At 38.1% G+C, this 21,530-nt stretch overlaps 2 protein-coding genes across 2 annotated transcripts in view; one reads left to right on the top strand and one right to left on the bottom strand.

Moving 5' to 3' along the window:
• Positions 1 to 21,530, bottom strand: part of larp6a (La ribonucleoprotein 6, translational regulator a) — a 76,171-nt gene that overhangs the window by 38,326 nt on the left and 16,315 nt on the right. The window lies entirely within an intron of this gene.
• Positions 1,283 to 21,367, top strand: LOC119423655 (leucine-rich repeat-containing protein 49; the record flags this gene model as incomplete). Its single annotated transcript, XM_037691064.1, is given in 10 exon segments — positions 1,283 to 1,344; positions 2,591 to 2,738; positions 4,451 to 4,534; positions 5,887 to 6,062; positions 6,747 to 6,842; positions 13,250 to 13,484; positions 13,973 to 14,158; positions 14,424 to 14,533; positions 17,150 to 17,303; positions 21,152 to 21,367. Coding segments are annotated over 10 exon segments (1,467 nt in total), but the record flags the coding sequence as incomplete, so codon positions are not given.

Raw genomic sequence — 21,530 nt, 5'->3', positions numbered from 1 at the left:
GTGACATGTGCAATGACAAAGTTGAATTCTATTCTATTCTAAGTTAAAGACTCCAGCTTTACAACCAACCAGTTATCCACTTTCCTCTGCACTTTCTGTCTTGAAACACCTTGAAGGCTGCTGTGATAAGTTAACACATTATTATTGATGAATTCACTCTGGTTCTGTTAAAGTTGAGCTGCAGTGAACATATTCCTAAATGTTGCATGATGTTCAACATTAATTTCTAACAGATGTTATGCTGTCTGAGCATTAAGCAGGTTGGCTCATAAACTAACAGCAGGGCGCCCTCGCCAGCAAAGCTGATTGACCAACTGGTTAACAATTTATTATTCATGTAGTGATGTGCACATGAATGGTAGAAAACAGATGTGCAAATTACATTTTCTCCAATAAATCTGCCACTGTTACTATACATTTGCAACAAAACTGACAATGGTTCAAAGACACAAAGTCAGGTGTGGATATCCTTGTCCGAGTTTGCTGCAGTGTTTTATTATCTCTATCTCTACAGGGGAACTAGCATCATCTGTTAGACTGGCAGCAGGAGGAAGCAGGGCGTTGGCTGGGTGGATGCTGACACAGCTCATTGAGACTGCTGCTGGGAGGGTCATTTTTGCTTCTAGCATGTGTGATGCTGGCCATCCATACACACACATTCACACAGCATAGATCTAGACACTAGTGAACATGAAGTGCTTCCACTTGGGTGTTTGATTAGCTGCCATGTTTCTGACATTGCTTTTGTGCCTGTTTGTCCAGGTCAGCTGGCCAGCTGCTGCTCTTCACCCTGCCCCCTCACTAAACCAGCATTGATTTTAAAACTGAGCTTGTCTCTCAGTAAAAGCACTTTGTCGCCTCAAGCAACTTGTATTGAATTCACCCCATTTAGAGATTTTGTATCATACGGTGCCATACTGTTAGCTATTTGCGCTGCTGGATGTGTAGATGTTTCAGTTAGCGTTAGCTTCCTGCAGCAGGAGACCTCTGCATTAGCGCATTCCCCCTTCTCTTATTCTCATCATGCTCTCTCGCTCATATTCTCTCACTGTTGCCCCTCCTCTCCATGTGCAGACAAGGCAGCATGCTGTACAGTATATGTGTGTGGGTGCATGCGCAGAACGGATGGGGATGCTGAATGCTAGAGCACACAGCTACAAGGTGACTGAGGGAATGGAGAGGGAAGCAGAGCTGTGACGATGCAGTACCCTCTTCCTGAGCATCTTTTCTTCTCTACATCCACCCATCACTCAGTCTTCCCTCTCTCTCTTTCTCTCTGTAGACTGAGGTGGACCGTCTGCCCTGTTTGCAGCGTCTCTTTCTCAGCTGCAACAACATCATCAGGTAAGAGCTTACTGCTTAACTCCCTCATTCCCACAGAGCAGGGACAGGGATGGTGGCTGGACAGTGCCACGTCCCCTCCCCTAACACTTGGCAGCTTCTGGAAAGCCTGGCATCACTCACACACAAACTCTTACAGCCACACGTTCAAGTTTACTGTAGTGGGCAGTTTTTGTAACACTGAAGGCACCAGGCTAGAGCAGGTTCTTTGTTTCAGTCTTTATCAGGCTGTTCTCTAAGAAATGCTTCGTATAACCATTTAAAGTTATTCAGAAAACAAAGATACAATAATGGGTAAAGTGTTTGTCACGTGTGAACACAAACACCAATCTGTAGCACATCTTTTACCCATCAAATCTGATTTAGCATTTTTAAATTCTATCTTCTTGACTTAGCCTAGCAGTCAAACAGAGTGAAGGTCCCAGAGTGGAGCAGGATGATGGATTCAGTGAGGGACAGCCTCCTTACTCATGGTCACCTTGTGCTCTGTTAGATTTGACTTGACACTTCATGCCAGCCCTGTTGTTCATGTGTCGGTTTAATTCAACATCAAATGCACCGTCACATCGACTTATAACAATAAAATGGAACACATATTTTTCTTTTAAGCACCACAAAAGTTTGCAGTGACAAATTCAAACTTTAATATCTGTTTAACACATTTTCTTATGCATATTTTTTCCTCTGTTTTATTATATATCCATATATTTCTAATTAAAACACTGCATCTGATGGTATTATAGACCTGCTACATGTGCCTTTTGATACGATGTAATGCTGATAGGACATCAGTTGTGCTCTGTTGCTGGGTAGAGAGACAAAGCACAGACTTCTGTTTGGTGTGCTCAGCTTTCCCAGTAAGGGACCTTAGAGCAAAGATCACAAATTTGGTCCTGCAACAATTAGTTTAATATATGATGTAATGTATGGTACTTTTGCATATTAGTATTTCTAACTGCTTTGCTTTAAACAGTAGGAGGGTGGGATTAGACAGAATACATGCTCCACGGTTAGTGTCAAGTTTCTGATTCACCAAGTCCATGATAACTAACTAGTGAAGATGACATCTCCTCTTTCTTTCCCAGCGTGGCTCATATTTGTAATTTCAGGCTGCTCAGCTGCATTTTCTATTTATTATGGTGTGTTTTAGTAAAAGTGAATTATTTAAATTTGTGCTAAGATTTATGTATTTTTTAGTGTTGCTAGTCATAATGTGTGAGAACTCAACATGTTGTTTCCTCATTTGTAGTTTTGATCAGCTAGCCTGCCTCGGAGAGTCGCGCACCCTTTCTGAGCTCACCCTGGATGGGAATCCTGTAGCCCTGGAGACATGGTACAAGCAGGCCGTCCTGCGCTGTGTGCTTCATCTCAGACAGCTGGACATGAAGCGCATCACAGTAAGACTCAAACTACTACTACTGAAGTTTCTTTAGTGTGTGTTTGAAATAGATAAACTAGCTGTTCGGTAAATGTGGAAGTATTTTTTTTAAATAAAGGCATCTGAATTTAATCATCCAAATATGTTCATGATCAAGGGTGACTCCATCCTTTTACAACGAGGCACAAATGGAACTTAGTGTGAACTCCCATTTGTTATTTAGGCGACTCCAGACGTTTCAGTGATACAATATTCTTTGGGCTACGTCATTGGCACAACACATTTCACATTTGTTTGTTGAACAGGAGAGGTTCAAAAGGGTCAGTGACTTTATATAACATTAAGAAAAGCATTGCCACTTTACATTATCTTTCGTCACATTAGCAAAACAGTGTTTGTTCTTGAAGCAGATGATGTCATTGTAGTTATACGGTGTGACAGAAAAGTGCTACAGCAAATGATCAACATGCATTTAGAAGATGTCAAGCAGGAAGCACCCAGGTCTGAGCTTGTACCTTAAAGGAATTTGAAAATCCCACACACCTTGCCCTCAAAACATACTTCTGATACATAGAGAAAAAAATACAACTTTTAGCTCAAATTACAACCTTTTTGGTCATGTTTTTACTTGATTTTTAAAGTAAATGTTATCAGCTTCCAAGTTCAATGACTGCAGGGATTTGTAAAACCTTGTTAGCAAAGTTGCTGTCAATGAGGCAGTTTCTTTTCAGTGATTTTTATTTCTTAATTAGCAATGAGAAGCGATCTTTGTCCTCAACTGGTTTGTAACGCCTTCACTGCAGCAGTGTCACTAATCTGTCAAGCTCCTTAAACTATCTGCAGGTAGATTTGGCTATTACTTATTACATTTAAGGTTAATATTGTCACAAATGAGGTGACCAAAAAAATTATTTTTGTTTAATCAACCCATAAACAGACCTTGCAAAAAATATATTAATTGGTTGGTTTAAATATCCATCCATTCTTTTTTACCCCATTATTCATTTCTGCGTGGTGGGAGTCACTGGTGCCCATCCAGCAGTCACTGTGTGAGAGGTGGGGTACACTCTGGACAGGTCTCCAGTCCATCACAGTAGTTTAAATATAAGATGATTAAAAAAAACTGTCATTAATAACAGGGCAATACAAGATTGTTTGTTACTGTACATAGATTTTTAAAAACCAATAATATATTGCATACAATTTATTTGTTCAAGGCAGTCTGAGATTTTTAATTTTAGGGGGGAAAAATGCCAAACTGACTTAAGTCACTGTTCAGCCAAAAGTACTTTACTTCCCATAAATTTGAACATCAAAATGATAAACCCAACATATTTTTACCCACACTTTTAACAATAAAAGCATTTGCTTAACTGTATGAACTAACCCAATTCAGCCTCTGTTGATTAGACTGATGCGTTGTCACAGCTGAATATCCCCTTCCTCTTATTCGGCACTCTTAGATTGTGTTGGCAGCATTGCATTCTGGGAGTCCTGCCTTTCAGCAACAGCTGGGCGCAGTTTATTAGAGATTGAAAATCAGACAGATAATCCTGTGGTACAGCTGGCCGATGAGAGAATTCCTCTCAGCCTTCATTGTGGTTTAATATTTGGTGTAGAAACGAGTCTTCTAGACAGCGTCTTTTTGTGTTTCCCCTCATCCGTCCCTCTTGAATAATTTACAACTCATGAATGGAGCGAGACTCTGATTGCACCAGCTATCCTTTTCAGGACGAGGATCGGCGCATGGCAGGTGTACAGGCTCGAAAAGAGGAGGAAAAGAAGAAGGAGAGTCACAAGCAGACCATTCATAAGGTACCACTCTGATCTGCAATGCTCTTGTTTTTTTTTAAATTGTCTTACTGGATTTAGTGGACAAGATTTTTAGTAAATAACTTTTTTTTTCAGATTGTAGAATAGTGAGAAGTGGCAAAACATCTTCAGAGATTGTTTTTAGTTAAGCTAAAACTTGGGATGCTAGTTGTGTTTTGACATAAATTTAGGTGTTATTTGAGAAGGTTTTAAATATTTTGAAGGAGCTTGGAAACCTTTAGAACTTTTATCTTTTAAAATTGTAATATTGATTAAATATGATTTTTGTTTTATCCTGATAAATGTTATATGTAATTTAAATATAAGGAGTATAGTTATATTATTGGTATTTGAGAACAGGGAAAAGGATTCACTTTGGCTTCAACATTTCTTTTTTTGTGTCTTGGCAGTTCTCATATAGTTCTTATTTTGATTTAGTTTTTGTTCCACTTGTAAAATGTAAGCTCTTAAATATATATTTTGGCTAATTTTGTCTGTATATTTTCCACCTCATTAAAAAGTAGAATAATAACTATTTATCTTGACTGAGGTAATTCTTACATTACAGTGGTGGGCCCTAACAGAAACAAAAGCAACTATTAATACAAAAATTAAATATAATTACACAATATATACAAAGATCTTTCATTTTATGACTTTCCATTTACAAGTATATGTGTTCAACACTAACGTGATATCTGTATTTTTAAGTAGCTTTTTACAACCATGAAAACCCTGTGATAGATGTATATCTGAAGCAGACAGATGCACAGTGACCAGAGAGCCCTGTATTTTTATGAAAAGTGTTCATAAAACATACGCCACTTCAAACGATCTAAAATGTTTTGTTTTCTGCACACACATCTTGGCACACGTGATTGTGTGTGTGATGGACTCTGTGCAGAGCTCATGGTCCTATATTAAACTACTGTAACTTATGCTGTTCTGGAAATATTTGATTGAACGATGTCACCATGGAGGACTTCTTGAGGACAAGAACTCTCACTATGAATAGGTTTTAACTATTGAGCACTTCTTAAAATATATTCACCAAAACAGCTGAGAAAAAAGTGCAGGCTTACTTGCTTTTGCAGTAACTGTTAGTTACAATAAATTAAATATAAATCTACTAGATTTGGTTTGATGATGTATACACAGCAAACAATTTGTATTAGTCCAAATAATAAAATAGAAAACTGATTTTATAAGATTTTGAACAGTGGAAAAAGAATGCAGGAGTGATCGAATGAAGGCACCAACAAGGTTATATATATTTTTGTATCCCTTTTGTCCTGTTCAAAGAGAACCTAATGCTCTTTGTATTATGTGTGTGTGTGTTCGCTCTGTTCGTCAAGGAGAAGCGTCGTCTAGCAATTCACAATGCAGCCCAGCAGTGGAAGGACATCATGGCCAACTTGGAGCTGCTTCCAACAAATGGCACAAAAGAGGATGTTAGTCCAGAGAGCAGCCCCGCTCACAGCCCTGCACAGACCAATGGCCTTGCACTGGAGCCTTCTCCAGAAGAACCAAAGTGCGTGCCACATGACACTCGTTTGATGACGCCACTTGTTTGGCATTACCAGTTTTTTTCAAAGCTGATTGTATTTGTGTGTGTGAATCTAAGTTGGAAATTGTGATGAAGAGTTTAATAATTTATATAGCATTTTAAAAGATGTCACATCTTTGATCTGGAGAATGAAATGTCCTGTTTTGATCCCATTAAATATCTCAACAGATATTTTGCTCTCTGGAAGATAATACCTTTAAAGTCTCCTTCAGAGCTAAAAGTTTGATATAGATATTTATGCCTCTTTGAGATTAACTATAATCAGCTTAGCATCATCTTTCCTCCCAACTGCCTGATAAATATGACCTTTCTATCAGTCATGGAAAAATTCTGCAAGTATATTTGTTAATATGGCAGTGGGTTCTGACTGAATCAACGAACTTTTAAGACAAAATAACAAAATGGATGGATATATAGTTTTTTTTTCCTGGCTTGACGTTTGCTAGAGATCTACATTGAATCTATGTTAGAGAGAATGAAGGACAACGTTTACAGTCAGAAAGTAAAGATACCCTAAAATGTATTGTTGGTCTGATAGTAGCTATTATAAATTGTTTTAGCTTCATTGAACATTTTTAGTTTTATTTTTCTGTTAGCATTAGATGTTGGTTTGCATTGTTGCTGAGTGTTCTTGTATGATGTCAACAGACGGGTAAGCCCCGGTTCAGGACCAGAAAGACCATCAGGACCAACAGAGAATAGACTTCGCACCAACAGCCATCCAAACAGCCCACGTGATCCAAAGTAAGACAAACAAGCTCTCTTAGTCCACTCTGCTCAACCTGCTTCAGAGGTTTTTACTGTGTCTGACAAAAGATTATGTCATCAGGTCTAATCAAATCTAATTGAAGTGCGGTTCCACCCCAACCCTCTCATATTACCTTATTATTGACTGACTACTTCTGTTGTTAATGTTTATGAATATTTTTAGTTGCTTTAAAAATTGTATTTCAGTTCAGTGATGATAAATGATCTTAATTTAAAGTATAGACTGAAGTTTGTAATGAGGTTTTATCCCTACAAAAGCTGGTGTGTCAAACCCATCATAAGATATTTCCGACAACACAGTAACACATTTATTTAGCTCAGGGACAGAGGGCTCAGCTGCTCATGCACTCATTAAGCTCCCCACTACATTGAATGCATGCAGGTCTAACATGTTTAAAGACAAATTTGTCCTGCCAGAGTTTATTGCATGATATTGTAAGGGATCTAGTAATAATGTTGTCATTTGAGATTCTCCTTTGTAGTGAGTGGTTCCAGATCTAAACGAGTTGTGTGGGGGAGAGCTGAGATGAAAGCGAAGGCCTTGTCAGCAGCTATTATTACATGTTCAAAGACAGCCTTTCCTTCCTGCCCCACAATATAGAAATGGCCCCAAAGCAAAACTCAATAGCTTTCCTTTATGGGGGTCTTGTAATTTCAGTAATGCTGCTTAACAGGTTAAGGAGAACAAAAAGTCAGTTCAGTTTGTTCTAATGTTTAAAAGTTGACTTTGAATTATACTGTATGACTAAATTTCATGGGAATTTGCAACCCTAGAAGGAACCGACTTTAAATAGAAACAAGATCTTAGACTAAAATGTTGTGTTCAACAGTGTGTGGATTTTCTGAAGGCCTATAACGTCTACACAGTGTGGCCAACTTACATAGTTGTTGAAATACTACATAATGAAAGAACTTTAACTATTCTCTACCACTGAGATCATAAAGAGATATACTATGTATGATTTTAAGTGGTGGGATGTAACTAAGTACAAATACTTCGTTACTGTACTTAAGTACATTTTTCGTGTATCTGTACTTTACTTAAGTAGAGTTAAATGTGGGTACTTTATACTTTTACTTCACTATATTTTACATCAAGTATCTGTACTTTCTACTACACTACATTTCTATAATGCGTTGCATTACAGGTTACATTCATGTTGCAGCTTTTGGATTTGTTTGTTACTTTGAAAGTAACCAATGGTGAGAGGGGAGCTGGTCCAGTGAATCACTGCAAAGTGGGCAGGTAACGTTAGACCCACCTTCAAGAAGAGCTGGACCAATGACATATATATTCTAGTATATATGTCACTGAGCTGGGTGCACCCGCAGCACGACTAACACACCCAAAATGTATTCCACCGCAAGAGAGTCAGCCAGAAGATATGCACCACCCATGGCCTTATTGAAAGACTGTTCAGTACAACAAGACAGATTCTCTCTCCCAAAAGAGCCAGATTGAACTAAAAAATATTTGAAAACAACTTCTTCTGAACTTGAACAAGAAATTCTTGCTGCAATATTAAAATGTGTCAGTTCATGATGTTAGCAGACAAGAGATGTCTCCAAATGTCTCGACACTCAGGTCCAAGTTTTAAAAATGGTGTCAGGAAGTTAAAATATTGTTCAATATTGACCCATTACAAGGTTGACTAGACAGTATTTTAACTAGAGTTGATGACAAACTGGAGTTGAAATGATCAGAGCCTGTTCCTTTGTTAGTTGTGTCTAATGATCCTTTTTTCAGATAGACAACTTTTACTTCATTGTGTTTACTGCAGTTACAATGACACATTGGTTTTGCTTTGTGTTAAATAAAAACTTTCAAAGGTAAAATCATTCCTCCTTTCTTATTTTGATTAATGACATTTAACTCTGCAGGTCATTCCTGAAATTCTGACGCACAGAATCTCAAGTCCAAGTGTGAACTGTGTCACAGAGTAAACACAGTAAAAACATGTATTATCTGCAGCATTGTTCATTAAAATGGAACAACACTGTTAATGTATTACAGAAAATATACATATGGTACGCAGACTTAATGATATGTAGACCATTACATTAGGTAATACGTTCAGCAAGTACTTTTACTTTTAATACTTGAAGTATTTTAAAAGCAAGTACTTATTTACTTTTACTTAAGTAAAAATGTTAATGTGGTACTTCTACTTTTACACTACATTTTTGTACATTTTTGTCTGTTTATTTGTACTTTTACTTAAGTACAGTGTTTGAGTACTTTCTCCACCACTGATGATTTTGTATCTTTTCAATCTGTGAATCTTTTTTTGTTGTTGTTGCCTTTCTTGTTATTGATCAACAAGTTCTTGGGATGGGAACTGAAAATACTTGATAATTTATTTTATGTACCACAGAGGCAGTGTTTGATTAGTTTCAGGTCATTTACAAACCTGACACCCCACAGTAATTCACTGGGCTAACAGATCCTTTATTGTCTTTCAAGGACTAGAACTGAACCTGTCAGAGCCACACACCTGGGTCAGTTCTGTGATGGCCAGGGGAGCACAAAATATTGTTCTCAATTTTATTTGCAATATCACATTTACTGCTTCAGAACAAATTTAACATGATAAAGTATTAGTCAGAGTTTAAGTGAAATTCTTTAATCAGCAGTGCCTCTGGTTACATTTTTCAATAGGATTTCTAGGCCTGCTGGAGCTGTCCAGTGATTTTCAAACATTTACCAAGAACACAGAAAGCCTGAAAACTTATAACTCCTTTTGTCAGGAGTGAAACTAATGCTGATGTGGTTTTATGTTAAAAGTTATGAAGTTCACACCTACCTTGTTTTGGTTTCTGGACTCTTGTATGTATGGCGTGTCATTGTTAAAGAGGCAGAAACAGAGACTGTGTGGCACAAGGATCGAAACATAAACTTTGTGGAAAAAAATAAATCACACAAGCCTCTAAACTTTTGATTTATCAGTTTTTTGTTTTTGTCTTTTTCAGTTGTTACATTTAGATTTTGTAGCTTCTGTTTTGTTTAAATGGCCATTCAAACATATGAGATAAAAATAATAAAAAAGTGATCTAGAGAAAAATATGCTTGATATTAGTGACTGGAGTTTGGTAACAACTTGGAGCAACGATGAAGTTCATGTTGACGCCACTTTGATTTTGATAGTGTTGTGTTGTTTTAAAAATTTATGGTTTTGTCATTGCCAAAATGTGACTGTGATGTGGTCCCAAGCATTTCCATTTGCAAGCAATAAAAGATCCCCAGTGGGTTTTTAGGGACATAAATGGTAGGATACAGGTGAGTTATGAGGTTAGAAGAATTCACAAATGGAACCTAAAATCCTAAATCAACAGATGGTTTAGGAACATTTCACTTGACAGGCTGCAGGACTCAGTTATTGCTTTCTCTTTTAATGATATGTTGGAATGTTGTGTTGGAATGGCACGAGCTCAGACAGGGTGACTGCTTCCCATTATTTAGGTGGTAGACATGCACGATCTGTCTTTGGAGAGATTAAGTTTGTGAGAGATGACTGATGTCATTTTAATGATACGTGAGAAAGACTGAACTGAATTGGATTGATAGCCTGTTGTTGCCAGAGATGATTCCCATCATATTCTCTGCCTTGTCCTCTTTTCTCAGCATTTGTTTGTAATCCAGTGTCTAATCGAGTTCAAAGCAACCTGGCAGCTTTTCAGCTCTGTTGATGAAGGAACACTATGTGACATGGAGCACATGGAGCAGTGTTTTGACGGCACACATCCAGTTATAAATAAGTTACACTCATTCTTCATGTGTCTTATCTGTATACAACGCTCCATATTCTGTACAACTCTCAACATCTTTTTAATTCTACTACAATAATTCTATTATTACAGGATTGAAGCAGTGTGCTTGCATGTGGGCTGTATAAAGAGCAGGACTTAGCAAAAGAGCTGTTGGTTTGTTGGCATACATTTTTAAATCTTCAGATACATTTTCAGCTGTTGCTGATTTTACAGTTTAGTCCGGTACTTCAGTGTTGTAGTTACAACCACCTAACCCGAGATCAAGGCAAGACCAAGACCAGAGTGTACCAAGCCCGAGACAAGACCAAGAATTTTAGGGTCCGAGACCAAGATGAGACCAAGACCTTAAGTCTTGGAGCTCAATCTTTTTCACAGATTATCTGTATACTGTCACGACATATTGACAGTTTTAACAAACGTGTAAAAAACGCATGTAACTTTTATAAAAAAAAAAAAAAATAATAATAAAAGTTACATACTGCAACTTTAAGTTTGCTTTTGAACGAATGTATCAGCTTTTATAATTTTTCAAAGATACATAAAAAAATCAGACATTCAGTGGGTTTTGCACAATAATTTTCATGTCATGTGACCCACTGACACAAAACTTATGTTTAACTGCTCTACTAGACCTGACAGACGAGGCACCCTCATTTATTTCTCATTTTAAGGCATTTTCTAATTTTACTTAATTTATTTGTTCAAAAATCATGGTTTTCCCTCAGTAACTAATTAGAAAATGCTTTAAAATTTGAAATAAATGATGGTGTCTAGTGTGTCAGGTCTAGTAGAGTAGTTTAACATTAGTTTTGTGTCAGTGGGTCAAATGACGTAAAATATATTCACTTATGTTTCTGAAGAGTGTTTGGTTCAGTGATTTGTTGACGGTCCCTAAGCGAACCATTACGTCTCAGAGGAGGGACTGACTGAGCGCAGCTGACTGTAATCAGACTGCCTGCTTCGGATCTAACGAGAGGAACACACCGCTGAAGCCACGGAGCTCGAATGTCCAACGTTCAACGTAAAACTAACTTCACTGTGGTAGATAAACGAGGCTCCAGCAAAGCACGAAGAGTTCAGAAACAATTTCAAATAAAAAAGAAGACATTAACTGATTAAGTCGTGTTTTATACTGCTTATTGCTAGCAAATCTATTCTGACCCAAAGTGCAGCCGTGACTGGTTCTGAATGAGGCTTTACATCAGACAGACACTCCCTTCTCTTCCAGGTACTGCGTACCAGTGCAGAATCTTTTGGTGGTACTACTACACAGTACTGGACCGTACTGGCTTACTTTCACCCCTGGTTGTGGTATTACATTCTGTTGTCTGTATTGTTCTGTTGGTACAGAACCGCGTGCGAGTGAAAGGGGGTGGGCGTGACAGCGGTAACAAAATCATGTATTTAACAATGAGTCACGTTATCGCTTGGATTTGAACCAGTACGTTTTCCATCCAATAAAAACAAAGATGCTAACAAATAAACTGGACAATATTCTGGCAATTTAGTGATATTTCCACCGTTGTGGTCTTGACTGGTCTTGAAATAAAATCCAGAGTCCTCAATGTCTGAGACAAGACCATGACCAAATGTTGTCGAGTCCGAGACAAGACCAAAACCATCAAAGTGGTCTTGAGACCATAACCAGTCTCGAGCACTACAACACTACGGTACACAGTTGTGAAATATTTCAGAGTTGAATATGACACACCAAACCTCAACAGTTGTCCTCCAATGCAAGAGTTGGGGGTTTGATTTCACCAGCAGTCACATGCTGAAGTGTCCCTGGGCGACACTGAACCCCTCATTGCCTCCGATGTGTGTCCCATCGACGTATGAATGTGATAAAGCACTGATTACTCTTTGTATACGTAGATCTATTGGAGTGCTGTATGAATGGGTAAATGAGGACACAGATTGTTGTAACGTGCTTTGAGTATCTTGGTAAAATAGAAAGGTGTTATATAAGTACAGTCCATTTACTCTTCTTACTGAGCAAAGAGGTAAATTGATTGAGCAAATTTTTAATTCTACAACATTGATTTCTTAATAATTTTATTATTTAAATAAACAACAAATTCTTAAACGATCCAATTTTAAGATAAAAAAAAATCATTCACACTTGCACAATTTTAGAACTTGACAAAAATGAAATAAAACATTAACCAATATCTGCAGGGTCACCTGAAGATCTGTCATTATCATTCATTTCTTCTTCATTTGTTTATTTGTTTTTTTCATCTTGCACTTTAACCGATCACAAATCCAATTTACTAATCAGTGGCATGCAGCTTGTGGACATCTGATATCCTGCTATGAAGAAAAGTCTCCTGAAGTTCAACAGACTAAACAGGCTGAGTGTGTGGACTCAGACATAGGGCTTTTATCTGCAGGATACTTGCCCAGATCACTCTTAAAACTTTCTTTCCAGGAAAGGACACTTTACCTGTTGTTGAGCAACTACAAAAACGAGACTGACATTACACTTATGTACATAATATCCAAAGATTTCAAGCATCATCCCTTTTGGCACAAAGGCAGTCTTCAGGTTTCTCACAGCAAGGAATTCTGTGCAGTCAGAAGTGCAGTGACTGTTTGTATGTATTGCTTTGCAGGCTTGTGGAGACAGGGAGTGGCAATGTTCAGAGCTTGTCCTTGTCTGACAGTCATCTAGCAGAGCTTGATGGAGACACCCTGCGTTTATTTGGACTGGGAGCCCTGGAGGCCCTGGAGAGGGGCTGGGGTGCTCAGACCGCCGGTGCCGTCAACATCATCACCTTCCGCTACATCAACTTCGACGCCATTGTACCCACACTGTCGAGAATAAGGGTCAAGTTCCCTAATCTGTCGGTGAGGCTGGATTAAATATATAGAGATTTAATAAATCCTATAAAGGAAAGTATATTAAAAAGCTTTTGTTATAACTACAATGATGTGTCTTGAGGAGGGGCAGCTGCTCAGCACTCTTATTGTTTGCCACTTTTGTCTTTACTGACTTCACTCTTTTCTTTATTACATTACATTTATTTTCAAATTACATCACAATAGTCCAGCACTTATTTGCTAAAGGAACATAGTTTGTAATTAATGATTGTAGATATCCTGTCATAATTTTTAGCCACCAGCACAACACTTTCAGATATTTTACTTGGTATTTTATACAATCCTTTTAAGGTTGTTAAAATCTTGATTTCTGATTTAATTCGACACAACTGTCACATTTGAAATGTGCTTTTCCAAAGCAAACAGCCTCTCTGATCTCTAGTGTTTTATCATAATCACCTAGGTATCTCCCAAGCTCATAGTAGCTGAACCACAACTTGTTTCTTCATTCATAGCATCTGATCTTCCTGGAAACCAGCATCAGCCGTCTCCCCCAGCTTGCAGCCCTGGCTCAGGTCAGGCGTCTGGACCAGCTTACCATCCACCCAGAAGGCAACCCAGTGGTCAGTCTGGCTCTGTGGCGCTCATTCGTCATCTACAGACTCCACCACTTCAACCTCCAGAAGATCAATGACCAGGAGGTGAGATCAGACCTCTCATTGTAAACTCTAGTTGAAAGTTGTGAGTTGATTCAGACATTGTTTGGTGGAGTGTGGATAGCTGGGGGTTGCCTAACCCTAACCATAAGACTTTAAAAAATGTTTCTTCATTTTTTTATACAAATGAATGTGTTGTAACCTAGCGGAAGGTTTTATTCTGTAAACCTGCCTCTATTTTTTTCAAGTAGATGTGAAAAAGCCAGTCAGTGAAGTATCTAGTGCTGTTCTATGTGTGTGTTGACATTAGGTGACCATGAATGATGTGATTGCTGCAGAGCGAGTGTTTGGGACTCTGGGTCACATAGCAGCTACTGAAACTCCCCACTGCCGGCTCCTACTGCTCCTAGAAGAGTCCAGGTGAGAACTCGGATGTTAAGCAGACTGTTTCACTGTGTGTGGGATTTGTTTCGATGTTTCAAGAATGTTTGGATTTTTTACATGAGCTCCACTTTCTGAATATTTAGACTGTGGTACGTGTGTGTGCATGTCTATGTAGCATCTTTTGTATACTTTTTTTTTGTTTTTTGTGCGTGTGTAACTTTGAGACAGGGCCTGGCACAGAGGAGCCAGGGGATTTAGACTGAGTGTCTCAGGGTAAGGGTGGGTACTTGGCACTTGGATACAAACATTCCTTCCTGTCAAACATCTCTTGAGGACTGTCACTCTGGGTCAGTAAAACAAAGTTCATACAGAAGAGAGCTTTTAATGACTGCAAAAGACTTGCTATTTAAGGCAAAGACAAAATTATTGTGTAAAACAGTGCTACTTTTCTTTTGGTGTAATTAAAACCAGCTGATCAAGAAAATATGTAATCTGTTTCTCTTTTCAGTTAAATTTCTACTTTAGTTTTTATACTAAAAGTTAAGACTTTTTTTTTAGGAGAGGACATTGAAATTAAAGTGCAGATGTAAAATCTGAGAAAGTCGGAGTCTAATAAAGTAAATAATGCATGTTCATTTTTTACTAATGCGTTTTTAAACTTTCAGTTATCTACTAAAAGTAGCATTGTCCTGATGCTCAGTAATCCAGATAGATGAACTGAACAAGGCTGTCAGGTCCTCTGGACAGATTCTTCTTTGTTGAAACATTTTATCTTTTATTCAGATGACTTCTTCAGTCAGAGGAGTTGCGACAAGCTCAGTCTTATAAACAGCACCTTCTCATAGTGGATCAACCAGTTTGCTGGTGACAGCCAAATGCATGTGAACAGCTAGTTTTGGCTGTCAACAGCAAACTGGTTGATCCACTATGAGAAAGTGCTGTTTATAAGACTGAGCTTATTGCAGCTCCTCAGATTGAAGAAGTCCTCTGGATAAGACAAAACCTTTCAACAAGAACCCATCCAAAGGACCTGACTCAACCTTGTTAGATAAATCTTTGCATCTTCCAGCAGTAAATACCTGAATCAGGTAAGATAACAGGAAAACTTTTAGTCTAATCTGTAAAATCTTAGCAAACAGCGCTGCTATAAATTATATTTTACACACATATGAAAGTACCCCGATTTAGATTACCAGTAGTTTGGATTAGATTAGAATGAAACTTAATTAGATTTTATGAGTAAAAATCACTTTAAACAAAACTGCGGTGGAGTTTATGTTGCATGTTCCCATTTTAGCATGTGTGATCTATTACATTGTTCAGTGGGTTGAAACCTTGTTTAGGGGTCAGATTTCCTGCAGAGGTCAGGGAGTTAAAAAGGTCATCCCATTCCCAGGGTGAAGATTCATCCCCTCTGGGATGTTGCTAATGCATGGTGTCCTGAATGTTTTTCTATTACATTTTTTTCAGCACAGAAACTTTAGTTAAAAACAAAAACAAAAACAAAACTTCAGTTTAAAGCTATAGAAATCATCTCATTCAGTCTATCAAGTTGGAGTTTAGAAAAACTCACTGTATGTTTTAGCAACGTGTAAATAATTCACAGTAAACATGCAATGCCAACAGGACTGATGATGCTGCAGAGCTCATTGAAAGGAAATGTGGGGCAATTTATTGTCTTTATTAATAATTATGTAACTAAACGTGTACATTAGTTCACTTTTTGACCTTACTTAAAAAGTCTGCAGACTGCCACAGGCTGTTTGTCTGGCAATACTCTATTTCTTTCTTCTTCTGTGCATAGAGACATTTTCCACTCAGTTTTTCTTTGCTGGTTATGCCTGCTGTTCTCTTAAATACATTTTACACACATTTAGACTGGAGTTGCACAAACATGCCTGCCATGAAGGTGATTTTCACAAAATCCATAAACTTCTTTTTCTTCTCATAAAATTTTCAGCTGATAAAAGTCGCAGCAAAAACGATTTCTGACATTGTTGCATTCAAAATTTAGAAAAGAATCCAAGATCAAACTTTATCTTTCAGTGTCAATTAGATGTCAGACGTTTTACGTGTTCACCTTTAACTTATAAACTTGTATAATGTAATTATAACCCAGATTAAATTAGTTTTACTTTGACTTTAAGCCTGTGTTAATCTGTATGAAGATTGCTGAATGATGCGTTCTGGCATACACAGAGACGTTTACACTCTTTTTACAAACCATGTCATCTGACGTGGAATGTTTGCCTCCAGCCTGCTCTGTAAATTTTAGCATCCTGGCACTGACCTGCCGAACATGTTGGAGCAGAAGAGTACCATGAGATTTCATACTGATACAAAGAAACATTTGGTGTAGTTTACAATCCTGCTAAAAGTGCTTATTTGCAACAGAATCAGATTCAAACACTGATATTTTATGATGTGTATTCCAGCGACCAATTAACTGGTGGCTGTTTGAGTTATATGCTGTTAGCTCCAAAGAGTTTCTCAAGTTTATAACCTTTCAATTAAAAAAATAAATAAATAAGTAAGAGGGTTAGAAATTGTATTTGGACTAGAAAAGCACATTTTGCTACAGTGGTTTCACTGACTCTCTCCAGGTGTTGGTGTCTGCCTCACCCTTTTCTCCTTTCTGTTTTCACCCTGAAGGAAACGGCAGCTGCAGTTCCTGTTGGAGGGGCGCGGCCGGCGGGCAGGGCTTAGTCCAGAAGAGCTACGGGATAATGGGAAGCTCCAGGGTGAAGGTCTGAGCAGAGCGCTGTTTAACTATCCAAGCAGGGATTGCAGTGCAGAAAGCCCTGAGGTTAGCTCTCTTTTATGCTCTGTTTTACAGCAACACAGTGATTTAAAAGCTAAAACTGTTAAACTGTCTGTCTCTCACAAATAAACAGAGCCAGGGACCAAAAGATGGCCTAAATGAAATAAAAGTTTTAATTAGAAAACTGTTCAGATATGTAGATGTGTCACACTGGAGCTCAAAGTCATCATCATATTGATGTTTGTCTTTGTCATATGTTCTATATCAACGCTGCATTTGTGATTTCTCCTAAAATTACAGCAATATTTTGGGGGGTTGTGGTAGCTCTGTGGTCAGGGCCAAAATCTCATAATCCTAAGGTACGTGCCCATGTTGCGTCAGGAAGGATATTCACCATAAAAAAAAAAAAATTACCCAATCTGTGCATGTTTGCTCGCTGTGTTGACTCCTGCAGGTGGGAGCAGTTGACAATAACAAATTCACAACAATCTTTTCCTAAAACTGTACCATTTGGGTGCACATATTTAAAACAGATGCATATAACTGGGCTAATGCAAAATAGTTGAAGCAGGACGTACTTGAAAATGTATTTTCATAATATCTCATAACTATGCTTGCTTTGTTGTGATAATGGTTTGCTTATGTCATATACTCAAAATAACTAAACTTGTTTTATTCAGAAAATGAGCTAAAATATTTAGGTATTTTGACCTAGAAAAGCCTATTTTCTTCTGATATCCAGAAATGGTCTTGAATCCAAATTAAACAAAAACATTTGATCAGATATTAGAAAAGGTATGCTGGTAAATGATTCAAGTTGAAAATGTCACATTGAGGGACATTCACACAGTTGATGTGTCATGATGGCAGTACTGACAATGGGTGTGACACAAGCAACACTCATCTTTGCACAAAAAAAAAAATCTTATCTTGAGAAAACGAGCTTTGTTTATTATTTTTAAATAATGAAATAAAAGAAGTTAGAGTATCTTGGTAGTAGTTCTAGTTCTAGAAGTAGTTCTAGAATTGCGCCACTTGGGATGGCTGCATGTTGGAGTAGCTCTGTTACATTTGTTCTAAGATTTTGCTTTTGGAAACTTCAAATCCCTTTTTCTGGATGTAAATCACATTTTTTGTTATGATTGTTTCCTCTGGTATCAGATGCTGTGCAGCTGGAAGAATTTTTACTGAAACCTTTTTAGTTTTGGATATTTCTTATGATGCATAACCATAAAAACAAGGATTTTTTTTGTTACAACTGGGAGCAGCTGATCAACATCTCAAAAGCTCAAATAACATCTCAGTTCCAACCCCAAATCTCAAATGGGTTGAAAAGAAGGTGCCGTAGATGCATTCCTGTCTCAGCTGTGCTCAAGCGCCTGACCACTGAGCTCCTGGAGCTGGCAGGAAACACGGCTCGTGACAGCAGAAGGACTGGAATCGTTCCCTGGCCCATGCAGGCACTGTTCACAATGACGAGGAGCTTGGCAGGCTGCTGGGAGGAGTGGATCAGGTTCATGAGATGGCTCTGGGAGGAGTTCTGCCCAGCATTCGGGCGGTCCTTCTGCCCGAGGAACCGAGAAGCCAGCCTAGTCTGGGTGGACAGTTTGGACCGCATCTGCAGCAGTTTCTTCGGATCCACTGTGGGACGAACCTTTAAAAGAAATCCTTCCTGCCTACAGCCATCAGCATCTATAACATCTCTTAATGAAACGAGGATAACGAGTTACAACAACATTTAATTTCCTTTTGGGATTTTTTTTTTCATTCAACCTATATTTAGACAGGTAAATCTCATTGAGCCTCGAGGACTCATTTACAAGAGAGACCTGATTAATTAAGTATTTTTGAATTGAATTGAGGTAACAGAACGGTCAAATTGTGATGTTGATAAAATCACATAAAAATACTGGGTATGGTCATTCCTGGTTTCTTTATTTTTATGTATATTACTGTAGTTGCACCTGTAGTATGTCAGGACAGCTTTTACTGCGGACACACTACTAATTAATTATTCTTAAGGCTAGTTCAAGCACAAAGAATATTAAATGTTTAATTAACAACGGATTCTTTCTTTTTTGAGTTAAATTTCTGTCATGTGACCAAGATAACTTGAGAGTGGAGTGTATAATTAGTGACATGAGACGTAATTTATCTTTGACCCATCAGAATAAATGCGGTCATTTATTTAACAGAATAAAAAAATTAACATCAAAACATGTACACTTGATTTGCTGATCTGTTTCTGATTAATAAACTTAGCAAGTTCAAATAACAAGACAACAGAAGATTACTGATGGAGAATAATTTATCTCTGAAGGCACTTAGCTTGATTTACTGGCAAGAGGTTTACAGAGAAGGAGTAAAGAAGTTTTAGATTTAAAGAGGAGATTTAGATGGATGAAGGAAGATGTGTTGACCAGAAATGGCACCCTTCCTCCGACCCCAGCTCAGCCCTCGGTACACTCAGCGTGTGACGACTCGTTACCTTAGCAGAAGATAAATCTGCTCCGGTACAGAGGTCTATTTCACGCTTCTTTCAGCGTCTCCGGTCAGAGTGGCTGGGAATCGTCAGAAGTCATCACGAAGTACTCCGTTCAACAGAATAAGCTTCCTTAGAAGTTGAGAGCATTTAATGCTCGGGGTGAGTTCACAGCGAGGCATGCTGTGACTCTGCTGGAATGGATGGACCCTTGGCACACGGTCAAATCCATCAGCTACTTAGTTCAGCTGTAAGACTCCAGCAAGACTGTAGTCCCAGACAGAACTCCAAACAGACTTTCAGTAAGAACTGAAAGTTCCTGTAAGACTCGCCGTCAGACTGATTCTCATCTTAGACTGAAAGTTCCAGTAAGACTTGTAAGACTTAAAGTCCCAGGAAGACTGACTAGTTCCAAGAAGTGTTGACTTTTAAAGGGTATCCACTTCCTGTTACGTGGTACTTCCTGATTGGTTAGCACAACCAGCAGGGGTGTAGTTTTAGTGTTGTCAGAGGGTTATTAGAAGTCAACAGACAGCAGAAATGTTTTTAAGAACGGTTAGTACAGACAGGAAAATATTTTGAAGTGAGACTCACAGGTGCCAGCCAGTTCCTTATTTACTCTCTGAGAGTTTTAAAACAAGGCACTTCGTTCTCATAACCTGTTCTCTGACTTTTGACCGACATCAAGTCCACTCCTCATTCAGACAGAAGAGTAAAATGCACAATTACTTCGTAAATAGACATTTAACTTGTATGATCTAAGTCTAATGAGGTTTAAAAATCATTAATACTGTTTCACAGTTGATTTAAATGAGTGGTTTACTTCAACATTAGAAATGGTATGAACTAAACACACTTTTGTTTATCAAGATATTGTAAAATAGTAATGATAATATAAAAAATAAGAGTGTTCTTTCAATTGATTAATTCAGGATACAATTAAATAGTCTCTTGATGAGATAATTTGTATTTCTGGATTCAAATCAATGAAATAAAAGTTCTTGTCCCCTGAAGGTCCTCAGAGGCAGATTGATGCCTGAGGTCTAGTTCACTACAAACCCTTATTATTCTCATATCTAAAAGTGACCTCAGCCTCTTCCATGCATTGTTAAAAAGTGGTATTTACTCTATATTAACCCATGAGCACATTACACAGCATTCACCTTGCATTACATCCCAAAACGTGTCATTTTGAGGCTTACAAACCATTTTTTAACCAAGTTGTGGTTTCACATTTTATTTGTCATAGATTTTAAAAATGGCATTAAAAATCTAGACTTGTATGTATTATTTCAACCTTTTATCCATTAAAGAAACTCAGATTTATTCATTCTCTTACAAATTAGTTTCACGTGCTTTTCTAGCTACTACAAAATTTTAATTAGACAAAACTATTCTTCTTTCTTCTCAGGAGGGCTCAGTGGATTCATCGGAGCGTGCCGTTATGATAGAGCAGTACCTCCAGGAGTTAGTCCAAAGGGCTTCAGACACTAATCTGAAGGGTGAGGTTTTACACAAGCTCTGGCCGGCCATGTTTGCAGAGATGGTGAGAGACTGTGTGCTGGAGATGAAGGACCAACCAGCCTTCCGTCAAGCCAGTTTAGCGAAGCTCACTGAGAGCAAGTGAAACGGACCAAAGGTTCTCTTATAGTCATAGACACCTGCACACAAGCGGGACTTGCTTCTCGCTGCTTTTTCCATTTCAACGTCTACCACTTCATCACTTAGTGATTTTATCAGTTATTAATGGGAGGGGTTTTTAGATGGATGTAGACTATTTTTAAGACGTC

The sequence above is a fragment of the Nematolebias whitei genome, chromosome 2 (assembly GCF_014905685.2).
Source record: "Nematolebias whitei isolate Nwh7 chromosome 2, NemWhi1, whole genome shotgun sequence".
NCBI classification, from domain to species: Eukaryota; Metazoa; Chordata; class Actinopteri; order Cyprinodontiformes; family Rivulidae; genus Nematolebias; species Nematolebias whitei.
Note: the sequence above shows the minus strand (reverse complement) of the source record. Positions and strands in the feature narration are given on the sequence as shown.